At 55.2% G+C, this 26588-nt stretch overlaps 9 protein-coding genes; 5 read left to right on the top strand and 4 right to left on the bottom strand.

The window, feature by feature from the left end:
- Positions 1-158: 158 nt before the first annotated feature.
- On the top strand, positions 159-1226 carry CHC_T00009431001 (Sulfotransferase). Its single transcript, XM_005714056.1, has one exon. It carries the CDS (start codon positions 159-161, stop codon positions 1224-1226), a length of 1068 nt encoding a protein of 355 aa, XP_005714113.1.
- A 241-nt stretch (positions 1227-1467) lies between these two features.
- Positions 1468-2123, bottom strand: CHC_T00009337001 (DNA replication complex GINS protein PSF1). Its single transcript, XM_005714055.1, has 2 exons — positions 2055-2123; positions 1468-1971 (listed from the first exon to the last, which is right to left on the bottom strand). Exons 1-2 carry the CDS (start codon positions 2121-2123, stop codon positions 1468-1470), a joined length of 573 nt encoding a protein of 190 aa, XP_005714112.1.
- A 368-nt stretch (positions 2124-2491) lies between these two features.
- CHC_T00003014001 (hypothetical protein) lies at positions 2492-3543 on the top strand. XM_005714054.1 is given in 3 exon segments: positions 2492-2616; positions 2684-2948; positions 2949-3543. The coding sequence occupies 2 exon segments, from the start codon at positions 2492-2494 to the stop codon at positions 2946-2948; spliced, it is 390 nt and encodes a 129-aa protein (XP_005714111.1). The 3' UTR covers positions 2949-3543.
- Positions 3544-3739: 196 nt separating this feature from the next.
- Positions 3740-4273, bottom strand: CHC_T00003013001 (hypothetical protein). The gene has a single exon (XM_005714053.1). It carries the CDS (start codon positions 4271-4273, stop codon positions 3740-3742), a length of 534 nt encoding a protein of 177 aa, XP_005714110.1.
- A 1189-nt stretch (positions 4274-5462) lies between these two features.
- On the top strand, positions 5463-9202 carry CHC_T00003012001 (hypothetical protein). XM_005714052.1 is given in 2 exon segments: positions 5463-8858; positions 8859-9202. The coding sequence occupies 1 exon segment, from the start codon at positions 5463-5465 to the stop codon at positions 8856-8858; it is 3396 nt and encodes a 1131-aa protein (XP_005714109.1). The 3' UTR covers positions 8859-9202.
- A 1-nt stretch (position 9203) lies between these two features.
- CHC_T00003011001 (hypothetical protein) lies at positions 9204-12626 on the bottom strand. The gene has a single exon (XM_005714051.1). It carries the CDS (start codon positions 12624-12626, stop codon positions 9204-9206), a length of 3423 nt encoding a protein of 1140 aa, XP_005714108.1.
- A 2399-nt stretch (positions 12627-15025) lies between these two features.
- On the top strand, positions 15026-15253 carry CHC_T00003010001 (hypothetical protein). Its single transcript, XM_005714050.1, has one exon. It carries the CDS (start codon positions 15026-15028, stop codon positions 15251-15253), a length of 228 nt encoding a protein of 75 aa, XP_005714107.1.
- A 13-nt stretch (positions 15254-15266) lies between these two features.
- On the top strand, positions 15267-16232 carry CHC_T00003009001 (hypothetical protein). Its single transcript, XM_005714049.1, has one exon. It carries the CDS (start codon positions 15267-15269, stop codon positions 16230-16232), a length of 966 nt encoding a protein of 321 aa, XP_005714106.1.
- A 36-nt stretch (positions 16233-16268) lies between these two features.
- On the bottom strand, positions 16269-17168 carry CHC_T00003008001 (hypothetical protein). Its single transcript, XM_005714048.1, has one exon. The coding sequence runs from the start codon at positions 17166-17168 to the stop codon at positions 16269-16271; it is 900 nt and encodes a 299-aa protein (XP_005714105.1).
- Between the last annotated feature and the right edge of the window lie 9420 nt (positions 17169-26588).

Raw genomic sequence — 26588 nt, 5'->3', positions numbered from 1 at the left:
ATGCAAACCTGAAGTCGTCTTCCCAATTCCACATGTATTCTCCGCTACCGCTCGCCTCAAGCCCGCGACATGTACTGCTGGACATGAAGTCCCTCTCCCGCCAGTCGTCCTCCCGTAGATATCCGCTTAAGGGCTCACCCCCGTACTCGCTTCGCTTCATGTACAGGTCTCAGCTCCCCATTCTTCTCCTCCTTGTCGCCTCCGGATTGCTCTTCTGCAATTTCATCGCCTCACGTCACTCGTCAAGGATACCTGAGTCCTTGCGCATGCTTCCGGAGGAGCCTGGCGCCCTGTCACGCTCGCACCACCCCCTCTCCTGCGCCGCGGCCGCCGCTGCCCAGCACCACAATAAGCCGCTCTACGTCTTCCTTCATCTCCATAAGACAGGTGGAAATAGCCTCAAGACGTCTCTATTCTCATTTGCGAAGCGGAACGGGCTGGGGCTACACCATACTTGTCATGCCACGTCAGGAGATGGGCTGCTGTCCGCCTGGTGGTTCCATCGGACTAAGCGCATGGGCAAGGGGCTCGACTGTAATCTGGACGTACTGGCAGCCCTACCATCGCACAAGAGAGCTGAGATTGACCTTGTGATGGGGCACCAGTTTGTCGGGGCGCACTCGCTGTTTCCAGACCGCGATGTTAGATACTTTACGTTCGTGCGGCATCCCCTTGCCCGAAAGGTCAGTCACTTTATCCATTTTGAGCGCGGCAAGCCTGGGAAGCGTAGCATGACGCGGTACTTGGTGGAGCGCAACCGCAACTACATGACCAAGCGTTTGGCGACAGACGTGCGGGCCGGGGAGCTGGCAACGGACTTGCGCGCCCGGTTTGTGGATTTGGATAGCTTTGCGGCGCGCGCAGCGCTGAGGGCTGCGAAGCATAACTTGATAGACCGCTTCTTCTTTGTCGGGTTGCAGGAGAGGTATGCAGAGAGCGTGTGTGTGCTAGCGAGAATTCTTAACGCCGCATGTGGGAGAGAGAGGAAATTGGCGAGGGAGTTTGCCATGCGACCAGAGAAGGTGGTTAGGAATAGGGAAAATGAAAGGGGGGAGACCAAGCAGAAGATTGAGGCGATGAGCGAAACTGTGAAAGGTGCCGTGCTAAGGGCGGAGAGTGCAGATGTTGAGCTGTATCAGTTTGCGGAGAGGCTCTTCGAAAACAAGTTGCGCAAGTATCCCGAGTGTAGGGGGGCATACACGGAGACAAAGACGAGGCGTGGGTAATGGTCGACGGAGTGGATGAGGTGGCTTACCACATGCAAATTTAGATACTGACTCTCGATCCCTACCTAGGCAGTCGAAGGAAGCTGCTTCATGGCATGGTTTTCGCATCCCGACCGCACTAACATAAATAAAACCACAAGGAATCGAATTCTGAAAACAAGAATAGATTATATACACAAACAAACCAACCCAACGATGAAAAAGCTGTTGCTCGCCCCCAGTGCACAACAATGGAGCACCTTCACAAAATGTGTTGTAAGCTGCCCTGTCGAATAAGGTGCTCCACATCGGTCCTCTTCAAAAAGTGGGCGGTGCCCGGCTTCAACGCGACGGGCCCAGCCTCTGTCAGGATATCTCCGCAATCGGCAATCACCCGTACCTCGACATACAAGTCCCTCGGCGGGCTCTGATCTGCTGTCAAATCCAAGCCGACGGCGTCGCAGTACTCCCCCAGCAGGGCGTTATACTTCAACAAGAACTGGCGCTCGGCGCCCGACAAGTTTTGGTCCAGCCGGGCGGGGGCCGCCTGGCCGAAGAGCCAGCGGAAGGCGACGATGCGACGGAGGCGGTTCATCAAGTAGGCAAGGGCGCAGCGCTTGTTGCGCTGCACGCTGCGGTAGAAGACGACGACGCCAGAGATGTAGCGCGGGTCGTTCTGGAGAGAGGCACGGTGAGCCGTGATGATTTCGAGAAAGGGCTCCAGGAGTTCCTTGATTTCAGCGGCGATTTGACGGATACCGGATTCCTGCGGAGGAGGAAAAAATTAGGTTAGGATGAGAACAGGAGTCGGGGAGGGACAAGGAAGTAGAGGTTGTAGAGGGTACGTACGCTATAAGGTGGTAGCCATTTTGTCTTGCGGAGCTCTTCGAGCAGCTCTGCACCTCGTCGACCGTGCATTGTGGTAGGGTTACAAGTTAGAATGTGAGGGAAGGGTGGCAAAATTCGTAGAGGCTAGCAGTTCGTGTGGAGGAAGGAAAGTCGGAGAGTTGGGGTGTTGGGAGTGGAGTGGGGGAGGGAGGGAGTGGGATGCAGAGGTGTTGGGGTTGTATTTGCGAAGTGGTATGGGAAATGGCGGGAGCTGCGGCTTTCCGTACGCCAGTGGACACGTGTCCACGCGTGCGGCATCATATAATGCTTCGCCTGCACGTGCGCAGTGCCACGCGAATTGCATGTTGGCAACATGATCCCAAAAAAATATCCACAAATCACATTCGGCTTACAGCACCGGCGCAGCCTCGAAGGTCTCGCCTAAACAAGCCATACGTATGACACTAGCCGCTAGCCGCCTCCCCTCTCACCCCGCGCTCTCCCCGCGACTACCGCACCTGCCAAACCTCGCGCAGCGTCAAACAAACATGACGTCCTCCAAAACCATCGTGCTAGAGTTCGGGTAAGTCCGCCTACCCCACCGTTTGACTACGCCGCCCTGTCCCAATTTGCTAACACTCTCTTTTCAGCGGTGGGCTCGAGGCCTTGTTCAGCGACGCCAAGTCTCTCTCCGTCACCCCGCCGGCAGACATCCAGAGCCTCGGTAAGCTTATCACCTGGGTCCGAGACCATCTTATCACCGCCCGGCATGACATGTTTGTGAGCGGCGACGCTTTGAGGCCTGGTGTGCTAGTCTTGGTCAATGACGTGGACTGGGAGCTCGAAGATACTGTCAACTATCGCTTTGCGGGCGGCGATCGCATCGCTTTTATTTCCACTCTGCATGGTGGGTAGGTGTGATACGCACTTCGGGGCTCAAAAGGAGGGATTGATGTGGGGGGGAGGCTCAGACAACCTGAGTGGTCCAACTACGCCGGCTTTGGTTTCTGGCTTCCGTTGCTGGCGTGTAGCACCTTTCGAGACGCTCTCGGTGCGTCTCCAAGGGCTGAATCTGATTTCCTGTCAGAGATGCTGAAGATTTGTTTCCATGCTTTCCACAATTCACAGGGTTTCCTTTATTTTCGTCAGCTACCGCGCACATGCGTTCGTTGGCAACGACATTCCCTTTATTTCATGTTTCCGAGTGAAGGCTGTGCTTACCAAACAACCGTCAAGCTCCTCTTCTGATACCTGGTATTATCCCTGTCGTCACAGCATATCAAAGCTTAGCTTTGCAAAGCCCTGGCGTCATATTTAGATTTGGTCCTTTTCTTTCTTCCGATGGCCTACCTCTCACAACTGCACTGACATGACGCCGCATTTCGGCGTATCTGCTACTTATGACTCAAGGCAGGCAGCCGTATCAAGCACCTTGGGACCCCGCTTCTCATACTTAGAACAACCTCTTCCGTCGAACGAAAAGCTTGTAACCGTCCCCGAGGCCCTCATGTTTCCACTTCTGCGATATCAATGTGCGGAAGTATCACTCACAAATCCTTTTGTACGCTCTTGGTCTCATTTTCTTGAAGAATGATATGCCTCCAATGAGATGGTGATGTTTTTCAGAAAACAGAGCTGGAAATGTTTACTACCGGTCGATGTTCCGAAGTTTGTTGGCCATCGACAGCGTAGCCCATATGACACGCTCACCTGTCATCGCACACGCCAACGTTGGCACCATGTGCCTTTTCGAGAAGGCCCCTTGTTTTTACTGTGTGATCGATAACGACGGATCGCAGAACGCCCGCCTGTGACGGCGGCCAAAAGCGAAATCTCGCCCTACCCTTGATAAGCGCAAGTGGGACTGGACCGTAATGTCTCGAATCTGTGGATTGATTACGGTTGTCCCCTTCGAGCCACACGTGGCCGTCCGGAACTTTGAACCTGATCGGGGCGTTTTTGCCGATGGGATGCACCCAAATCACTTGGCCTGGCATACCCCGAATCCTTTTCAAAACAGATAGATGCGGGTCTGTTGGTTTGGCGGCTACCACTATGTCCCCGGCTTTTAAGCGGGAAAGGCGTGGGGTAATATATTCAGTGAAGAGGATGTCACCAAGCGGATTGAGAGTTGGCTGCATGGATGGGCCAACGCTCTGAGCGAAGAGATAAGGTGAAGGCAAGATTTTCAAGTGTAATGAGATGACAACGTGGTACGGAGACAGGAGTGTCAGTATCATGTCAGGATGACGAGGATGAAGGCGAGAAGATCAAGATGGGGAAGACGAACCAGCGTGGTGTTGCAAATGTAGAATTGTATGAAGTACGCAGTCGCTCCGAAGCGGATGAGCGAACTGAGACCCGTCAGGACCGAACGTGGGTTGCCAATGTAAGTGGAGATGTGAGGATCGGTTTTAGGGTGTGGAGGGATTGAGGAAGAAAAAGCACGGCGTGTATTACTGGCCCCAGCAGTGAAAAGGCGTGTAGCCAGGAGACGTGTTGATGCAAAAGACCTGATGGATATCATGGCGAATGACACCAAGTCGTTGGGTAAGCAGGGGACCAAGCGTCAAGTGAAGAGTTTAGTGTTTTCGAGTTGATCGTGAGCGGTGGAGTCGCAGATGGGTGGGGGGAAGGACGAGACCGTGGGCGGGACGCTTGTGCAGGAGAGATTACTGTGGATTGGATGAGAGAAGAATGAAGAGGAGCGTTGAATGGCCGAAGGAACGGGGCGCGCCCGGCACGCGCCGGCTTAGCTGGCAGAAGGTGCGCGGCTCTTTCGGCTGTCTCGAGAGTGGTCCTATCGGGCCATTCCTGATTTAGCCCACGGATCTCGAAGTTTTCGCCCACTGAGCCGCCGCAGCCCCCTTCGTCTCTCTCGCTTCTCAATGGGTAACACGATGTGTGACGACCCATCACCGGTCACCTCATTTACACGCCTGCCCGTTGATGTGACGGTCCGCCGAAAGTGTGCGCCCTAACCACCCGCTACCCCCTTCCCCCCCCCCCCCGCCCCATCACCCCTCACGACCCCCCCTCCCAAAGTCGGACATAAGGCGCCAATCCCTTCAAGCCCTTCTGTTCTACATACACTGAACCCAAATAATCCTCCGACTGGCGTTGCAGCCTGTCTCTGTACAAATTACTCTTTGATCACAACTGCAGAGGATACCGGCAATATACAATACCGTATGGGATGATGGTACACATTGCCGTGCCCAATTATCGTGCATATCCTGAGTCGTCGTCTGTCTTCCGAAACCTTCTCACGCCCACTCTCCGCGCCGCACTGTTCAAGTGATCGGCGCAATTTGGACAACCACGGTCCCGCCCTACAGCCTGTACATCACAAGAAATCCTTCCAGCTTGAAATCCGTCTCCGATTACCATACGTCAACCGATTTGTGTCCTTCCCCCTGATTGTACCGAATGGCTACTTTCCCGGAACATGCTCAAGTTGCAGCCTTCGAGCAAGCCTGCCGCGATGTCCAAGTGCCGGCCACCCGCATTCCCGCGGAGGAATCAATCAAGAACCTAACTCGCCATCCAGATGCCATCCCCATCTCTCTGGCTGTAATACAATATACCTCCCTCCCCGCCGCCCGCTTTCATGCCGCTGGTGCATTACGCTCAGCAGCCTTGGAAGCATGGGACACCCTAACTCCCCCACAGCGCTATGGGGCAACTTCTCTGCGCTACCTCCTTGTCAGCTTTGCTGTCTCTACACCAGCGCTCATGAAATTCGAGCGCAAAGCCCTTCTCCGAACGGCAGCCGTTCTCGCCCGAAGGGCATATCTCGAGGAGCCTGCTGAGGACCGCGATCGCTTCTTCAATTTGGTTCATGAGGCTGCAGCGAACCCAGACCCTGCAACAGCTCACAGTGCCATGGCAGCTACCGAACTTATCGAATTGCTTGGCGCGGAGTTCATGATAACTGATACCTCACGACGTGCCTCTTTAATGCAACGCCAGGTTCACGTTCAGGCTCGCTTGCAATTTTCCGCTCCCCAAGGACATCTCATCGGCTTACTAAAGGCTGCCTTGGCCTCAATATCGGTCATCCTCACCGTCCCAGGTCACCCACCGATGAACTCCCCGGACTATGACGCTCGAGTGCTACCCGCCTTAGATACTGTGTTGAGAGTGCTGGCGACAGATTTAGCGAAGATCCAGGCCACTCCATCTGCGGACGCCCCCGTAGACTTGTATGCTGAAGCTACAAGTGGCGAGGAGTCTCTAGAGGCTGTGGTTATTAATGCGTTTACTGGAGAAGAATGGCATGAAATCATCGAGCAGCTGCCAACAATTTTGCGGCTTTGCCTGGTCGTAACGAGCTATCATAGTAGCGTACGAGACCCTGACGACGAGCCGCGCACTATCCCGAAAGCGACGCAAGTCTTGACCGCCGTCAGCGCTATTAGTCAGCGCAGCTATCACACCGATGAGGAAGCAGGGCAAATACTGCAGTCAATGGTAGATGGCGTAAACAAACAGGCGTGGGCGAAATCTCAACTAGGTGTCATGAAACTGGCGTATGCTGAAGTATGGCGGCGAATGTCTTGTGCACATGGAATCATGACCGTTGTGAAGTTGGGGAGAATGTATTTGGACGTTTTTACCAAGGATACGTGTCAATTGCTGGATGCGGCGGCCATAAGCTTGGCCTCTCTTGAAGCTGATGAAGAGGATGTTTTTAGCGAAGATGTCACAGATGTGTTGTTGGAGACTTGGGCGAATATTTCGCTCCAGGCCGACGACGGTGTCAAGTCGAAGGAGCATCCTCTGGCACCACAGATCGAACAGGTCGTGATGCACTGCAGAAAGCTCTGGATGAAGAGTTTGCTTGAAAACGAACCGGGAGCTAACATTCATGTTCCCGACGACGAAGAAGACATGGGCTTTGAAGATACCTCTGCTGCAGAAGCTCGCCTTGCTTCCGCGGCTGTGCTACTGAGATTCGTTTTGAACAAAATGGCACCAATGCTGGCTGAGTCCTTGGTACATGCTGCTGAGGTAGTCTTCCAATGGGGTACGATGCGTAACAGAGAGACTTCACTTCCACTAGATATTTTTCAGGAAGATCTATATTTTTTGATTCTGTTGACGTGTAGTGTGCTTGCAGATGATGCGAAAGGCGAGCATCCATCGGTTCCATTGCAGTTTCTGTCACCTGCTTCGATTAACGGCCATGGAAAGCCAGCTATGAACGCCAAGATACTGCTCTCTGCTCTTTTCGATGTAGCGCAGAAAGAGTCTCAGATGTTGGAGACTCGGGGGGTTCATTCCGATGAGGCCTCTCCACGAGTTGGAGCAGCAATACTTGAAGCACTGGCTCGAGTAACAAGAACATATCTCGTTCCCATATCTCATGACGAGACTGCAACGAAAACAGCATTTGAGGCCGTCGGTGGAATGGAAATCGTTGCCGCAGGCAGGGCTGGGTGCATGAAGAAAGCATTGGAAGGTTTGTCCGCTCGTGGTTTCGAATGCGATGTCGCAGAGGCTGCCGCATCCCTCCTTTACGCTCTCTCGCTCGGCACTCCAAGATACCATGACATTCAAAACTCTCAAATTTGGCACAGGCTGTTGCAAGCAGGGACAGGGGCTTATCAAAATCTCCCACCACCGGTGGTACGACTTGTTGGGAAGTGTCTGACGAAAGTGCTTGGAGATATTGTCGCCGACCAGCTGTTGCTCCCAGCATACCATTCTCTTCATTCCCTCATCGAGGATAGAGAGAGAGATGCAGATGCTGCTGAACGCGCCATAGCAACAGTGAACCTTTTGCGAGGAGCAGCGATGTGTGAAAATGCGGGACCGCGGACTCGTAGTGCACTGCTGCTAGCCTTACATGCCCCAGATGGTATTGCGTTTAATTGCGCGAAATCATTTGGCAGGTCCAGACCAGATGTCGGGCAATCCCTCATCACATTGGCAGATGACATTGTAAACTCCTCTTTGATACACCTCTCCCCCGAGGAGTCACGAGATCTCGTGAGGAACGCAATAGCAATCATCAAACTTTACTGTGAGGTCATATCCCAATATGTGAGCGAATCAAGTCGCGACGAACGTTACGATGGCGTCCAAGGGGTAATTGGGTTGCTGAGCAGCATACTGACAGAAGGCTCGGACTTTGAAGTCGGTGAAGCATGCTATGTCGGTCTGTCCTCTCTGCTTCCCATATTCACGGACGAAATGCTAGCTATTCCTTCGGTATGTGCAAAGATTTTCAGTTTCACAACTGATGTGGTCATTCGGCACCCAATGTGGTTGAGCCGAATCCCTCCAGACATGTGCGAAACCATTTTGCATCTTATCGACCTACAACGACAAAACGCGGACTTAAAACTAGAACGAAGAAGCCTGGAAGCAGTTGCCTCTTTGGCGCGATCGCGTTCTCGAAACCCAGAGCTCGGTCCAGCAAGCACTGTGGTTGATGCAGCCCTTTCGAAACTGCTGAGGGTAATCTTGGTGGGTATTGCGAGCGGAGACGCCTTCGCAAGCAATATGGATGCATCCGCAGATGCCTTACTTCCCCTTATTCACGTGAGGCAAAGAGGTCAGACATCTGCATTTGAGGAAATAGGTCGGGAACTCTTGTCAGAGGCGGAAAATAGCCCCACATTACTCGCCGCTATACAAGAATTGGGCCATTCTGCAGCAGTAGCGGGTGTATCTTTTGGCTTCAGTGGACGCGACACTTCGCACGCAAGCCCTAACCGTCTTGCGGAATTGCAAGCTTCAAAGTCATTTCGAGAATCTGTCATGCGATTTTCTGACATTGCTAGAAGATGCCTTTTGTCGGTAGCAATTGGCAACTGATCCATGAGCTCAATTCGAGCGAAAACGAGTGACTGACTGTGTTCAACATATGCCTGGTTCTGTCCATATCACGCGTTTGGCCTTAACGCAACCACTTCGCACTCTAGTGATATCCCTCGGAGTGGCGTTTTGCCATAACAAATCGAGCAGTGTTGTAAAATCCAGGAACAGGCCTCGGTATGACGAACATGTCTAGGAAGGTTCCCGCTCTCCCTCAGAAACCTACGAGACTATTGGTGCGTTTATAGAATTAGAGCAAGACAGTTCTACACGGTTACGAAGTAGCAAGACGACAGGGAATTCCATAGACTGCAACCATACTATTCTAAAGGTTTTCCTTCTCCTCTAAGTTCGCACATTATCGTAGTTCCGAATACGCCTCTGCAACTCTTGAAGTCTGTCCTGCAGCTGCGCTTCGCGCGCTCTAGCCGCTTCCACTTCGCGTTCTAGCTCTGAGACTGACATGAATCTGCTAGGATCGTCCGTCAATCTCGCTTGCTTGAGATGCTTCGATGGCTCTGTCGCTTGCGATATAATCTGACCCGGAGACGTGTTCTTCATTTCCCTCAGACCGCTCACAGATGCAGCAAGGCGCTGTTGGTCCTTTAACTTTGTAGAGGCATCGGTACTTTGCACGGGTACCGTGCTTGGGGGCAACACCTCCAGGGCCTTCCGTTCAGCCGCTTCTCGCAGCTGCCGCGCCTTTTTGTCTCTTTTCCTCTGTGCTCGACTTCTCTTTCTGTCTTCCTCAATGCTTTCAGTACCTGAGCTAACGGTATCGTCCGTTCGAACAGGTGACAGCGCTTCAGAAGCATTGCGTGTCGAGCCGCCAGATGCCACTTTAGTGGCCACGCCCGCGGTAGTCGTCTTGTTGTCGACTGCAGTGGTTTCTGGCGAAATGTCAGGCGTGGCCTCCCTAAAACCCGGGGGGGCATATTGTGTTGGGCGAGAGCGAGATACTGGTGAATTTTTCCGTATCTCTCCATGATCTGGTACGGCTGCGGGAATTGGTAATGCAGTGACAGGGCGATTGTGACTTGTATTTGGGTCCAGTACTTGATCTGCGCTGGCCAATTGATCTACTTGAGGCTCGTGCGTAGGCATTGGGGGTAGCCTTTCGCCCGACCATTCTGCCCGATGAAAGAGGGAAGCCAGCTTCTCAGCAGTAGACAGATTCGCAAACGGTCCATCAAATCCGCTGCTCAGCCCTTCCCCGTTTGCTGTAGAATCCAGCCCTTCAGGCCGAGGACGCGTATGGTTTGACTTCGGAGAGGACGTCTGCTCCGCAAATCCAAATCTGGAGCGCGCCTGTTTCAGTGCGTGCGAAGTAGAAGTTACCGCAGACGAGCCCTGAACAAAGTTCGGGTTCATTTCAGCAAAAGCATACTCATCGCGACTAGATTTCGGGACGGCAGACCCCCCCACTTTGCCGAAAGTCGTTTTCGAAGCACCACGCTCAAGAGACGGTATGCTCATTGACTGAGTCGAGGGATGAGTTGACTCAGAGAGTGACTCAGGGACCGAACGTCTTGCAAAGTCGAACCGAGAGCTATTCCGTCTTGCTGCGGCCGCGCTTTCCTGAAGTTTGGATGTCTCAGTACGTCCCAGCGGTACAGAAAACGCGGATGTGTACGAGGACGACTCGGGGCTCTTCACGCGACGATCCACATCTGACGGGGGTACTTTGCCTCCTTGCGACGACTTCCCAAACAAAGACCCAAGTGGTGGTTGAGACACCAGTGGCGCATCCGCAAGGTTGTATTGTCCATTACGAGATTCGGATGCGTCAGAAATTTCCAGAGGTCCCGTCTTGGACTGAAGCTCCGCTGACACACCAGTCTCTTTTCCTCGCTTCGCAAGCAGCTGTGCCAATGCAGGCACAGAATCAGTAGCACTCTGAGGACCAAGACCAGCACGCTGACCTGGCTTCCCGACGGGTCTTCGCGGGCGTCGATCTTGCGTGGCAAACACCTCATCGGTGGTTGCCTCCTGAGACCATGCCGCCGCAACGTTGTTCCTATCCGTTTCTTCGGATCCATTACCTCGTGACGAAACTGCGGTTGGTCCGAAACCAGGAGGGGCCGAAATATGAGCTCCGCTTGTCAAACCAGACTTTGTTACTGCTCCTTCTCGGTTGCCACTAGATGACTGAGGCGAAGCTGGGGTGTCAAAGCCAGGAGGTCGCGACGGTGCCGCCGAGGTACTTGAACTTGCGGCACTTTCAAAACCTGGGGGCGCATTATCTCGGGGGAGACGACGCGGTGTACGGGGTGTGGACAGAGCAGATTCGTCGAGAGAAGTCGACGGACCACGCCGTGGGGGAGAGCGAGACGAATTACGACTGTGACCCGACGCCCACCCAGCATTTGAAGGGAGCTGAGCTCTACTGGATCGTGGTGAAAAGAAGGGAGCCGCGCTAGCAGTGGCCGATCTGGTCCCATTCCCCCTGGCGCTAGATGCTCCCGCAGATGACAGTGGCACTGATCCTGGTTCCGATTTCCTCGGAGAGCGATGAAGAAAAGAACTCGATCGCCCAGACTGGGGGGACCCAGGTGGAGTTCGAACGGGCGCGCGTGTTGGAGAGAATGGTTGAGGTGGGCCACCAACCTTGCGTCCAGCAGTAACGTTCCCAGGCACTCGCGGGCGAGGCGAAGATGGAGGCGCTTGCTGACCAGCAGCCGAAGCACCATTGCTTCCTTGCGTCGTAGCTGGCATTGACAAAGGGACATTCATGTTGGGGATTACATGAATGGGAGGTTGGCCATGTTGAGGGAACGGAATAGAGGGAGCGGTAGATGGACTTGGCATCGATGCCGGTGGTCGTGTCATCATGGAACGACCCTGGGAGGCGGACGAAGTCGATAGTGGAACGCCAGTGTTGGGTGGTGGATGAATAGGAATTGGCTGTGGAGGGCCGGGTCTATGAAAGGGAAGGGGGGCATGGTTCGGGCGACGGGAGTCTGGGAAAAAGAGATGCGCAGGAGGCGGAGGCCCTAGTTGTCTTGCCAACACTTCTTCTCTAGTAAGGACAAGGTCCGCGGGTGCAATCGAATGATAGTACATGCAGAACTGATTGCCGCAGTGAAACATGGCATTCTGATCTGAGGCAGCCGCGTTTCGAGCAAAGACATCGCAATATTTGGTGGTGGCGATCGCGCAGCGTATTTCCCTACCGTCAAAGACACCGTTGTTCATGCCACGAACTGCAGCTGAAGCGTCGGAATCACGATAATATTGAATGTACGCAGATATGCTTGGTCCTCCAGGAGCATCCGCGTTGAAAGGATGAGAACGATTGACAAGAATGCGCATCATGCGACCGAACTTTCCAAACATATCGGCACGACGAATAACCTCTTCTCTCGCCAAAGTCAGACTGAGCCCAATGACATAGACCAAGTTTCTTTGCAAAATTCTGGCATGCTTGAAGTTGCTCTTTGCTTTTAGCTGAGAGACCGCGACTGCACGAGCACGTTCCTTTTCAATTTCCTTGAGTTTCTCTCGCCGTTCGCGTTCCTTTTTTGCCGTCGCTCTTTCCTTTGCTTCTTTCGCAGCCTGCTCAGGATTGACTTCCGCAAACTTGAAGTTTTGTTCCTCATACGGAGTTCGGCATGCGGGACATCGGGCAGAAAGTTGCTCGCGAATGTGGTGAAGGCACCATAAACATACCTGATAACCGCATTGACACGCCTTAACAGCACGGTCTGTGGAGTCTAGTTCCTCCAGACATAGAGGACAGGTAGGAATTTCCTCCTCCTCCTCGTCCATGCCCGCCACTGCGGGGTCCGCCGTCGCAGACCGGTTGGGATTCAGGGCTGCGGTTGCGGAGGCGCCAAGGCCTGCAAGTGGTGGTGCGGGCGCGGTACGGGAAGGGAGGGGTGTGAGGCGGCCGCGAAGTGGAGAGAGAGAAGGGGATTGGGGTGAAGTGGTGTGAGTATGAAAGGTGGGCAGGTGACAGCCGCGGGGGCCAAGGGCGGACAGGGGCAGGGTGGGAGAGAGAGGAGGGGAAGGGGTGGTGGGAGGGGGGCGCTTGCGAATGGGTTGTTCGTGTTTCGCGTGGCAGACGGGAAGCGGGGAAGCGCAAAAAAATTGCGGGCGGCGGGGTGCGATTGGATGAAAAGGGGCGGCGTTCATCGAGTGTGGAGAATAGGCTAGAGAAAGTCTCTGCGAGCATCTGGAACTGTTGGCCCGCAGGCCCCATTTGGCCCGCGGGGCCCAATCACACCCGCTGATTGGCTGTCCGTCTTGCGCCCCGCTCGCATTCGCTGCACAGAGTTTGGCCCTTTCGTACTCCTTTCCATCCATATGATGATTTGTTTATAAAAAATGCGGCATAAGACCTCGAGGCCCAACGAAGGACCACTTCCCATTACAGTCTCTGACATTACACAGCCATCTTTCCAGCCAACCATCATCGCACACATGGACACGATTCATGTTCTCTGACAGTGGTAGAAAGACTTCCTGCCCTTCCGGGCCAACGGCTGCCCCTAGCCCCACCTTTCAAAACCTGGATTGGACGCTTTGTTGCGCAACCACCATTGCTCAAAAATTCCACAATTCTCGTTACGCCATAGTCTCCAAAACCACAGTACAGTCTGGATAGTCGCGTCAAAACTGAACTGTAAAGTAATATTTTTAGATGTACACTGTACTGTATCCAGAAGACCTGTTGAGCACCTAAGCGCAATAACCGGCGGTTACTTTGGATTCCTTCCACAGCTACAGCCAGCACAGTACTGTACGCTGCGTGCATGGGCCTGGCTCAAGTCAACATGTCAACACAAGGAAGGTACGTGTACCCTTGGTACTGTGCAGTAAAAGGGTCACATGAATGGGTCCAGACGGTCCACGTCGCTTCTGTTGTGCTAAAAAACGTTAAGACGCCGAAGCTAGAACCCTCGCTCGCACTGTACAGGAGCACCCACAACAACACGCAGATTGTAGAATGAGAAAAGCTCTCCCCCATTATCCCGCCCGGCTTTTCTTCAGAACCTTGCAGAATGTTCTTTGGTGCGGACTGGTGTGGAAAACCAAACACGGTTAACACTTTCTAAGTCATCCCACTTTTCTGTACGGCAAGTAAATCCTGTTCATCCACCATGCTTGCCTGTGTTATTTTGCATGTCACAATTCGTTGCTCATGTCTTCTCAAGACAGAACCAGTACTACTCACGTCTCTACATGACTTTTTAACCCCCCACTCTGTCATTTCGCCCCTTTTGTGTTCTGATCTTTTCCGCGCATGTGTATAGTAATAGAGTGTATTATTGTTAGGCGAGACTGGGACCAGCGTCACCTTTGAACCTTTCTTAACTTGACACACATGACGCATACACGAAGACGCGTATTTAATGAAAATCATAGGCCATGCGATACTGGTGAATGACGTTCGACTAGCTAGTTCAGTGTAGAGTGAAAGAAACGACATTGCCGTTGCGCCTTATTGCAAAGAGACTTCCGTCTACTTTTTCCAGTTTTTGACACCTATTCCATTTGCGTGTTCTCCGAGCTCGAATAACCACGTCGAGCTCCGCTAGACCTAAACGTTTCTATTCTATTAAAGCTATGGTCGCTTTCAGAGTATTTAGATCTCGCGTAAGTTGGTATTGCTCTAGAATGCGTAGAGGGAGAATTCTCTATCTAAAAAAACATCGTTTTTTTGAGTCTGCATGCCAACATGTCTGAGAAGAAACTAGCCTTCAAATTGTCTCCTGCAGGTAAGCTTGGGTGTGTGGTCGCATGAAACCGCTTTCCTGTCCTCTGCTTGGCAAGGTCTGGAACACATAGGCATCCGTGAAGACGAGAGTACGAAGTCATATTCATTGCCACGGTTTGTGCGAGTGATTTCTCCCATTGTGCGGCCCAATCCGAGCTATAGACATATTGCCAAAGCATAGCTCCGAATGTGCGTAAGTGCTTTGCGCTTGTTCTATGCTTGTATGGACATGCAAGCTCCGCAGAGACAGCAAGCTCTACTGCCTTTCTACGTTGCTTCAGTGACCTGAAAATCTACCCCTTAATTGATGCCAAAAAGGCCCACTTGAATACAAATATCTCATCACAACCAATCACCATCGAAAACATATCTTTTTATATGAGGCCATGATTTGATCTCGTCCGACTTTTAACCTGAAAATTTTGATCCTCTGTGAGCAGTAGTACCGATGAGGAGTAGACTTGGTGAACATCGACCCTGCCGACCCATACGCTTTCCCTCTCGGCCCCCATATCACGTCTCGGTCCCCATATCGCCCAACCACCGCAATGTTGGCGTTCATCAATGCTATTCCGGTGCTTCGTGGAAACAGCGCTCGTGCAAACAATTGCACGCACGTCCGGTCGTTGGCGCATCGCACCATACAAACATCGTCGAGACGGCGCCGAGTGTTTAGGTGTTGCGCGTCTATGCAGAGTGATGACGTCACAGCTACGCAAGATCTTCTGTACGAAGAAATGGTCAGCGATGATGATTACATTGTTATAGATGGCAAGGACGTCGCAAAGCTAGTGGAGGAGCTGCAGCAGGCGGGGCAAGACCAGCTCGGCGACGTCCGTGACAGCAGTTCTGGAGACGAAGACAGATTGTCGCATGATTTTTTGACGCTGGCTGAGAAGAGGTCCGATGAGTGGAATGGGCGTACCGTTGTACAACCTGTGGAACAAGAAACCGGTGGAGGTCTGGACGAGGAGAAAGGAGCACAAACCCAACGAGAAGAGCTGACGGGCAGCGGAGAGGATGCAGAAAAACCAGTGGGTATGGATTATTTTATTGACGATCATGTGCAATACATGCCGAGTTGGGCAGCTGAAGCCTACCAATCAGGTGAACATCGCGACTTGGAGCATGCTGCGATGCGATTAAACCCAACATCGACTGGGCAGCGTTTGCATGATATTGTGGCAAGGAAAAAGCTAGTTGGTATCGAAAGCTTGAAAGATGTGCAATCGGGAAGGGACGGCATCGTGGATTGCACCGTGGAAGATGTCGCGGAAGACTATTCAGTACCGCTTGAGTTTGTTGTTGACGCTATGATTCACTATGGCGTCCCTGTGCCGATAAGTGGCAATCAAAGTATTAGGGATTCGATGACTAGGGAGGAGATTGAGAGGTTGTTGAATCTCATTACGTCATTCGACGCTGTAGACTTGAGTGACAGATACTCGGACAGAACTATCAACGAGTTAGCGGAGGTTTACGAAATATCGGTGGATGCAATTTTGGACGTGTGTCAGAAGGAGGCGCTGTACTTATGCTCAGCGGAAACTACCCGGCTCTCAATTGTGAGGGAGGACCGCGTGCTTGATATCATTCTGAAAGGAGGAGCGACTGGGAAGCCGTATCCATCTTTGCTAGACGGACTTGAAAAGTAGGGGTAATCTCAAACTGTTCGACCCGTCATCTCGTAGTCATGGAGCGAACGTGTAAAGATTTCTTCCTTCGCCAAGACGATGTACCGCTTCTTCCGCTCGATGGCACAAGTTCCTATCAGCGCTAAGCAATACAGCTGCACTTGCTTCTCGTTCGAGCTGTGCTTCAAATGCTCGTATGAGACTAGACTCATCTGGAAAGTAATAAACGGCACGATTGCCAGAGCCGCCTGCCATCCAACTTGAAAGTGACTTTGCAAACGCACCATCTTTTTCTGCAATCAAAAAAATCGAACTTGGTCTGCTTTCGTATCGAAGGGCTAGCAGTGACGGCGAGCAAAACTGTTCAATACATACAGCCAATACTGCAGAAACTTGCTTGAACTTATTGGAGACAATATGGGGACGAAAACCTTTCCCCATCACTTCGCTAACTTCGAGCAATTCACCCGCCAGAGCAGCTTCCCCTACAGCACTCACCTCTGGGACAAAAAACTGCATTATGGTTCCCTCTCCTGGCAGGTCCGTAAAGCAGCAAGGTTCAATGGAACCATCTTCGTCTCCCCACGGTTTGAGAAAAAGAAACTGCCCCTCTGAGGTATAAGTTTGAGAGGTGCATGTCACCGCCGTATCCACTGTTATTCTGAGGAACCCATCTCCAGCGGGGGCGACCTCCTCCACGGTCGCTGTCTCATACGAAGTCCCAACCAGGCCTCGATCTTTTTCGTATTCCCGCTCCCAAGCTGGAAGACTCAAGGAATTCGAAACTGCGCTTCTTCGGGCTGAAGGACGCGTTACGGCGGCATGGCTTGAACGCCCCAAACGATTGGACTTCGTAGGTATTAGCCCGAATGCAAAGCATGGGACGCCTGGAAGAATCCGCCCCGCCTGTGATGTGCGGTCTACACCTGCTTTCGATGGGATGGTGAAGATGCTCATGTCACAGGGAGACTTCACCAGTCTTTTTTGAATGACCGCAGAAGGAGAGGGTCATGGCGTTTTGTATGGTAAGAGTATTGCCCAAAAGATGATGTCAACAAGCACTCTCAATCTTTATTTTTTAAAAGATCAGTATGATTCGGGCTCTGCATCATGTACCCATGGGTACTGTACGTGTACTGTAAAGTACAGCGTGTAGAAAACGAGCACTATTCGCCCCGTGATACAGTATCTCGACGTCATTTTGCATTGCACCTCACTGGTACTCGCACACGTGTCGTGTTCTCTGGCTACAGTGTAGTGTCTATCCAACCGGGGCTTGTCCTCATATGAGGACAGCTCTTTTTTGCAAAAAACGTATAAATTAAATTGATTATTTAAAAAGCTATCCTGGACATTATTTCCTTAACGTGCTTGTTTTCGGCAATAACATCTTGCAGAACACTGGGATAGCAGCTGTGAATGACGGACCGCAAGGACAGACTGTCCGCATTACAGTCTGTCACACGCGGTACTTAGACCCACGAGACGGCGGCGGCGAGTAAAGACAGAACCATGACGATTACGATTCATCAGGTTATGGCCCGCTTCGTTTCACTGCTCAACACACCGAACATCGAATAACAAACTGGATCGCGCTTACGGCAAGTACCCAGGACGGGCACGCACCCGCCGGAGCCAACCCCCGGTGCAAAACCAAGCCGGAACGGAAACGCTCAACACAAGGCAGCCCCGTCCCGAATCATCATCAATCCCCCGCACACTGCCTCCGGCAGACCTCCTCTACTCCCACCGCAACACCCACGCGCCCACTCCAATCCCACAATCATGGACCGCCGTGACATTCCCAAACTCGAACCGTCGAATTACGGTCCCTGGCTCATCGCGCTCCAATGAGCCGCATACACACACGACGCCATTGATCACCTCGAAGGCAACCTGCGCACCCCCGACGAGCAACCCACCCCGTACGACATCCTGCAAAAGCTCACAGTTCACCTCGACACCACAAATACCAGCGACCACATATATCTCAAGCAACTGGCCGAGAAATGTCAAATCGAGGAAGGTCAGACTGTATACGAATACGTCAAACGCCACGAGACTATCCGAGCACAAATAATCGCCGCCCGGTTCCCCGACATAGCCGACCCATCCACCACAGTGTACTACATGATAGACGGCCTGAAAAAGAACCCCAACACAGCAGACATAGGTCTCGAGCTGCTCTCCCTCCAACCCAAGAGCATCAAAGACTTCGTGCACAAGTACAACTGGATCGAAACTATCGTCTCGCTATCAAACCAAGCAACCCTTGGCAAACAGCAACACCATCACACCCCGAATACAACCGCATACCGAGACAACGTGCACCCTGGCACATCACACGACACCCCACGGCATACCACCCCAACGCCTGTCGACACCACATCTCCAAAGGTGTCCGGCGCCCGCAGCACTCCGACAACGAGTGCCGCGATCCGACACACCCGCGATACCAGAAGGCCTCGCGCAAGAAACCGTTTCCCAAAGCCCGAGTCATACAAGAACCCTCTTTCCAGACACAACCCGACCAGAAGGCCGACGACACCGAATCGGACGACAACGAAACATACGCAGCAGAGGGTATTCTCATACTCAACTCCGCCGCACACCCCACCCACACCTCCCGACCGTTCCCACGCATGAGGCGCCTACCTCACCGCACCAAATCGATCACAGCCACTAATAACTCCACACCATGCACGCATGCCGGAACAATACAGACTTATACGAAAAGAGGTCACTGCATACGCCTACGAGCTGCTCACAGTCCCCAAATTCCGTATACGCTAGTATCTGTACACTCTCTCACGTCACTAAACTGCGCGGTCACGTTCAACCACCAACACGCATGCATACGAGACCGTGACAACACAGTAATCGGCACAGCCCCCTGGCACAACATCCTCCAGGCATACACCTGGACCCCCCGCCAAGGAACCAAGGCACCCACAGCTAAAGGAGCCCGCACACGACCCCGAGCACCATCTTGTAGTGTAACACCCCCCAACGGAGACGGGTGTATACTTAGCTCGGCGTGGACCCTGTACGGGGGCGAGAAGACGGGGAGAACACACAGCTAACGAGACAGGAAAGCGGGCCCTGGTAGGGTGGTAGAGCGGGACGGTCGGGGACGAGCGTACGTGCGGGCCGATCTACGCCTCGACGCCCCAGAGCAGCGCTGGGTAACGTACCAGCGCTGACGGGCGGAGGCGGATCTAGGCTCGCTCGTGTACGCGGCTGTCCCCTACCCGCTTTGTCCCGGTTAACGCGCGCGAAGGCGGATCGCGCTCGTTAGTTAAGCTGGAAGACGGACCTAGGCGGTAGGTCGTGGACAAGTCCGTGCTTGTCCCTCTCACCGCCGCCGGTCCGCTCGCGTATTTAATATACCATGTAATCCTAACTTATTACAGTACAGTACGGGCTGTACTGTAGTGCTACTGTAGTCAGCACGGGCCGTCCCGTGCTGTCTATACACGTGTTGTACACGTATAGTACACGTGGGTATGCGCGCTTCCCACACGTGTGGTACACGTGTGCACGTGCGTGCGCGCGCCCCTGTACACGTGGGGCACATGCGCGGTACACGTGTGCGCGTGTGTGGTTCGCATTGATCTGATCTAAATCTAATCGCGAACCGCCGTTATGCCACACGGCCCCCTCCTCAAGAGTGAACGTCCGCGTTCACCCTTGAGGAGTGAGAGAGCCATGTCCGACCCGGTCGCTTTCCGATTCTAGGCCCTGTTCCCCTTTGATCCGGCGTTCTCTTCGGCGCCGTACGCCGATCGACCCTCCCCTCTTTACGCCTCCGCCGTGCTTCGCGATCGCCTCTCCCCTGTCTGCGTCTCGGTCTTCATCCGCGCACCCCTTTCCTTCGCCTTCATCGGCTTCTTCCCGCACATCGGTGCGGACGCTGTTCACCCTTCTCGCCCGTACGCGGGTATCCGCGTGGTCCTCATGTCTTCTCTTCCCGCGGGTCATCCCGCTGTCGACTCCCCGCTGTCCCCTTCGTGTGGGGGTTCCTCCGTGGCACCCCTCGCACTTTCGCCGCTCTCTGAGGCCTCCGTCCTCCCGCGTACGGTACCCGTCCCGGCCTCTGCTGGGGTCTCCGTCACCCTTCCCCTTCGCGTAGAGGGGTTCGTTCCTTCCGCGGCGCCCGCGTTGCCGCCTTTCCAAAAGTCGCGCGGACCTTCCGGGTCCGCGTCATCGGTTGAATTCCGTCCGGCCCCTTCGATGGGCGCGGTACAGAAGGGAGGAGAAGACGCCCGAGCGGTCCCCAGCGGGTCCGCTTCCGTGTGGTCACCCGATGCAGAGCGCGCTAACGCAGTTTACGAGCCGCGCAGTGGGTCTTATGGGCGTGGGGGAGCTGCCGACAGCCCGGCGCCCTGCCAAAGAAGTGTCGGGGCATGCTCGACGCCGGCGCAGAGTTGGCCGACGACACCACGCGGCGGTTTGGTGCTCCTCTGGAGCGCTCGCTGTCGTTACCGGTAGAGCGACTGCGGTTCCCGTGGCGTCGGCACGCCCGATCGGGGATCACGCTTGCCGAACTACTATCCCGCGACTCCTTGCGTCCCGACCTCATGCGTGTTCGACGCATCTACGAGGCGGGTCGCGTGGACGAGGCCGCCCTCGTCCTCGAGAGGTTGACGAGTGAAGGCGGGGGAGTCCCGTATCAACTCCCCGACGCGATTCCTGGGGACAGGTCCTTCGCGTACAGCATCGGTGAGGTTTCGTATGTAGACCGTATGGCTGAACACTTGTTCGGTCGTCTCCCTGACGGCCCGCGGCGTTTCGTGTTCTCGGAAGTGAAGGAGCTATTCGTTAGTCCTCGGCCGTACGCGTATTCAAAGACCCGCGTGGCCTTGCAAAAATCCGCTTTCTCACTTATGCGGCTTCACGCCATTGCGGTGTCGCCCCACGATTGGGCGACATACCGACATCGCGAGGAAGAGGACGGTCGCGTTTTTAGATCGGCGTCCTTTGAGCAAGGCCTCACTGCAAGGGACTTCCCCGTACTGCCGGAGACGATGCGGAAGTCCCTTCCATCCTTCGGGGTCCATCCGCACCTTCCATATGCTTTAAAGCATGTCGGGTTTGTGTGCTCCGACTCCCGGCACCCGGCCTACGCTGAATTGATGTACAACGTCGAGTGTGAGTGGGCATGGGCCCTAGGGAGCGCGTTTATGACCGAGGTCCATGTCAACCGACGCGTGTTTGTCCAACCCATCGGGGTTCTCGCGTTTCTCGGGAGGGTCGCCGTCGACCTCCCCGACGTGCCCCTACATCCTTTAGAGACGCATTCCAAACACGCGACGTGAAGCTTCGCGTCCGTACTTTCACTCATGCATCGCGCGTGCCAGGTGTCCGAGCGTACGAGGCGCCCGTGGACCGATTACACTTCGGGGGAGCAAAGTTCCTTTCTACTGTACGACGCGCGGTCCGACTCCTTCGTAGCGAAGCCGGCCTCTCCCCAGTCCTCGCCGACCGTCGCGGGGAGAGTGGCCTGTGTGGGCTCCGCTCTTCGCGATGCTCAGCGGAAGCGGTACCGAGAGGTGGACCACGACACCTCGGCTTTCGTGCCGTCGCGCTTAACCCACTTACAGTCACCCAATACGTCCGGTGTATTTCGTCAATACGCGTCGGAGGTTCCGCCCGTACCCCCTTTGAACTTGGCACGGCAAGGACCTTTGCCCTCTTCCGCGACGCCGCAGCTCATATTGTCCTCGGGGGATATCCTGGCGATTCCCGAATTGACTCGCGCCCTCGGTACGGCGTCCCATCGCGTTTGGAAGGTCGGCGGGCTGCTAAGCACCCTCGCGAGCTGGTACCTTACGCGGAGCGCCGAAGCGAATCGTATCGATGCAGAGCGAGAAGCCGATGCGACGGACCTTCACCGCGCTCGGCAGGCCTTGGACGACTTCCGTAAATCGTCCCTTCGACAGTCCGAGGCCCTCGAGCGGGCGATGGCGTATCGTGACCGATACCGCCGCGAGCGAGACGAACTCCGTGCCGCGGCACAGCGTGGAGTCGCGTTTGCTCGCCACTCTGGCGCGCCCGCGTCGCGTCCCATAATGTCGGACCCTTACGCCGGACAAGGATACAATTCCGTTCACGCCGGGGAGGGTGACCCTCATGGCGCGTCGGCCCGCGCTTGGCCACGGCACAGTGAGGTCACTATGCCCTCGTTGGAGAAGCTAAGGACAGAGGTGCCCCAGCACCCGAGCTACTGTCCTCAGCCCTTCCGCGTCTCCGATCCGGCGGAGACGCCTGATGGCCCGAGCCAATAATCGGGCGGCCCTATTAGACTCCGAGGTTCCGTCCTCGGCCCGTCCATCTTCGTAAAATAGTAGCACCGTCTCTCCCCGCTTTGGTCTTTAGGCTACGCGTCTTCCCGTCCCCATTCTCCGGAGATGTGGACAGGGAGTTTGAGTCTGACGTCCGTGTCGTTCCCCGCGTTGCGCTGTCTCCGCGGTTACGACCGCTTTCTGTCCCTCCCCGCCAGAAGGGGGAGGGCGGGGGATCGGTTCGCCGTCGACCGCGTGAGTTAAGCTTCGAAGCTCCCTTTCTCCGCGTCTGTGTCCTCGTAAATTAGTATAACTCCTCTCCCGGCCCGTCATCGATGTGAGATGTCCTGTCCCGATCTCACTTTTCCATCTCTGGCGCGGGGGAGTCCGTGTGGCTCCTTCGGCGTCTTCCTTCGTCCCACCCCGTCCGATGAGGTGGGAGAGGGATCCCGGTTCTTCGTCCGGAGAATTCGCCATGCCACGCGTTCTCACCGGTCCTAACCGCGCGCTGTCCCGCTCCCGTCCGAAGGGAGCCGCGGGGCGTCGGTTTGCCTCTGAACGCGTGTCTCGAACCTCTTTCCTGGGCTCCTCCTCTCCGCGTTCGGTGTCGCCGACCGCGCTGGGTCATCTTTCGCGGGCGACTTAGCCTCCCCATTCACGCGTACCTCGCCTTTCGAGGCTTCGAGGGGAATGGGTGTATGCGTGCGCGTACGCGTCTCCCAGTCGCACGGCGAAGGGGTGGTGGGGCTCGCGACGATGGTCTGGCCCATGCCCTTTTGACGCGTGCCCGCGCCGTGCGGGAGGGTGCGCCGGCGACGCTGCGTACTGAAAGAAAGAGGGGGGAGTCGTGCCCCTCTAGAGGGGGGCACCCTCAGAAGAAGGCGCGGACAGCGCGAGCCGCACGCGTCGGAGCCACCTTTCGTGGCCCGAAGACGGTCGCCCGCCGATGGCCTTGCTTGAGTCCTTCTTGACGCGTGCACGGTGGTGCGTCGAGCCGTTGAATCTGCGTTGTAGCCCGCCTCGGGCAGCCCGAACGCGACCGCACCGGCATGTACGCATGGGGGAAAGGTCGGGGACTCCACTCCTATCCGTTCTCCGTGCGGTGTTGTTCTTACCCCACCGAAGGGCAGTGCGTTCCGCACGCTGATCTCCGCTGTGAAATTGCGTGTCGCCCCTGACGACACTTGTCCTGTCGGTCGTATGCGCACGTGCGCACGCGCGCACGTGCATCTTACCCTACTGTACGCCCTCCCTTTTTTGATTATTTCCGGAGGCGGCGGCGGTTTGCTGCCTGGCCTTCGGCGGCGGTGGCTTGGCATACAGTGTCATTCGGACCGTATTTTTCACCTATTTTTGGTCCGTTCCCCAAATTATTTTGGGTACGTGGTAACGGATTGACTTGGGGTTCGGGCGGCGTGCGCGGCTTTTTAGTTCTTGTAGGCCCCCCCTTTTCCCATCGGTACCTCTTCGGTCGTGCGCGGTCGCGGGATCGTGAGTCTCCCTACGAGTGGAGCTCGTCGCGACCGTTCGCGTCACTTCTTGCCTAGGGGGCGGCGTCGCCCTCCTGCCTCTCGTTGGTGACTACGCGACACATTGCGTTGCCAGCGGTTCGTTCCGCTTGGTATTGGTGTGTCGCGTAGTAAGCTTGCACTGCCCATACGTCTTGGCGTCGTTCTTGCTTTCAGATTCGAGCACCCTATCGGCGGGTGTTCCCGTGACGCGTTCGCGTTTCTTGGGAGGTCGTATCCTCCCGTTGATACAGGGCTGCCTTTTTGTTGTACAGTCCGTACTGTCTCCGTTTCTCGCGTCTTCTCGACGACGCCTGTCGTATCCGATGAGCTTGACGGCCAATACGTTTTGGCGTCTCGCGCCTTCGTTTACCAGCCCGGTTGGGTACATTTGTCCGTTCGTACGCGTCATCTGTTCCTTACCGCGGCGTGTTAATTACGTGGTGACGAAGCGGTTGGGGGCCCCCTTCTCAAGAGTGAACGACCGCGTTCACTTCGGAGGAGAGGTCTCTTCCTGTACGCCTTCTCAGTCGCTGCGCGTATCGCAACACTAGTTCCTCGGGGACATGTGTTCGTGCAGTCCAAGTGGGTTGATCGTGGTCAGCCGACTTGATGAGGAACTCCGTAGTTCCGTCCTCTACCACGCGATGCTTGAGCAGACGCTCGACCGCGTACTGCGTGCCCTCGGTGACCTTGTCGGCAATGTCAACTGGGGTTGTTGCACTTGCTCGTGGCTCATCCGTCGAAGGGGGCGCGTACACGCAGCGGTCTGCCGAGACGCACTCCGTCACCCCATCACGGTCGATCGTGATGGTTCGTTTGTCGTTGGCCAGTACGCGGTATGGTCCAACGGCAGGTGACGCGAGCTTGTTCGACGTCTTCGGCCCATCGGTGGGTTGGGGTACACGTAGTCCCCCGGCTTGAGTCGCGTGTTAATTCTTCGTACGCGTTTATCGAGGTCGCGTTTGTAGCGGGCTTGCGTACGATGCAAGCTTTCGTAAGCTTTTTGGATCGTCTCGTTCAAAGTCTTGAGGAACTCTGCGCGTTGAGTTCCCCTGTCCGGAGGGGTCGCGTCCCCGTCGGCTCTTCGAAGAGAGAACTCCGGCGGGGGTCTGCTGAGCACGAGCTCAAAGGGTGTCGTAGGCGTGGTTCGGTGTACGTGGGAATTGTACGCGTACGTAAGCGGTCCCACGTACACGTCCCAATCATCCTGATGCTCATTAACGTAGTTCCGAAGCATCGACGCGATAGTCCGGTTGTAACGTTCAACATGCCCATTCGTCTGGGGATGATACGCGGACGTATACAAGTTAGTTATCCCCAGTACGCGACACACGCTGTGGAAGAACTTCTCGTTAAATTGAGGACCGTTGTCCCACAACAGCGAACGCGGAACGCCGTATTTGAAGACCCATGCGTCACAGAATGCTGTCCCGACAGTGTACGCGGTCACTGTTCGAAGCACGACAACTTGTGTTAGCTTAGTGAAACGGTCTGTGATAACGAGGAGGAAACGTTTCCCTGCCTTCGTCTTGGGGAGCGGACCCAAGATGTCAATCGCGAGGCTCTCGAGTGGCCGCTTGGCGGGGAACAACCTCAAACGGTTGAGGTGTTTCCGCAACTTGATCCGGTTCATCGCGCAGGTCCGACACCCTCGCACCGTGGCAGCGACATGTGCAGCGAGATGAGGCCAGTAGTACTCGCGTCGGAGTGCATAGTACATACCATTCTGGCCCGGGTGTCCCGCGATGGCCGGGTTGTGGCACAGGCGGAGGGGCCTAGCGCGGAGTGTCCGAGGTACCACCACTTGAACGATATCAGGGTCGAAGGGGTGTCTCCGTTTGAGCACCCCTTGGTGGTTCTCGAAGAACGCGGAGTCCCGGGACTCTGACTGTCGTGCCAAAACGGTTTGGCAGAAGTCATCCACGCGTTGCTCCTCGGCTATCTCCTCTATCGTAAGAGAGGCCGGGAGGTCGTCCTGCGGTGGGGCGACCGGGGTGTCGGGCGCGCCAGCCTCAGAGTCTTTGGCGCGCTCGATGTCGGCGGCTTCGAACTCTTCGTTCTCCTTCCAAAACGAAGAGGGTCCCTGGAGAGCGGGGGCTTCGTCGTCGCCTCGCAGTTCGTCGCGCGTTCGTACGTGCGACCTCGTCCTTGACCCGGCTTGGTTCCGTGTCGTCACGAAGACATGGACGGCCTGATGGTCGCAGCTCGCGGTACAAACGTGGTCCGCGAGCTCGTTCGATACGTCTCGAACGGTCGTACCCCCGTCGAAGGTGGGAATGTCGTCATCCACCTCGACGGTGGGGCGAGGGTCATCGGCGACTCTCGGCGACACGAGGCGTGACAGGGCATGGGGCCCCTGATGGACGCGCCCGGGGCGGTACTGAATGGTGAAGTCGTATTCAGCCAGACGTAGCCGCCACCGGGTGAGTCTTCCGGAACTCTCTGTGAGGAACATGAGCCACCTCAAGGCGTCGTGATCCGTTCGGACGGTGAACTTCGTTCCTTCTACGTACGGCCGTAGTGTGCGGACGGCCCACACTACGGCGAAGCACTCGCGTTCTGTGGCGCTGTAGTTGCGCTCG

The sequence above is a fragment of the Chondrus crispus genome, genomic scaffold (genome assembly GCF_000350225.1).
Source record: "Chondrus crispus Stackhouse genomic scaffold, scaffold_169, whole genome shotgun sequence".
NCBI lineage: Eukaryota > Rhodophyta > Florideophyceae > Gigartinales > Gigartinaceae > Chondrus > Chondrus crispus.
This window is presented reverse-complemented; position numbering and strand designations above follow the sequence as displayed.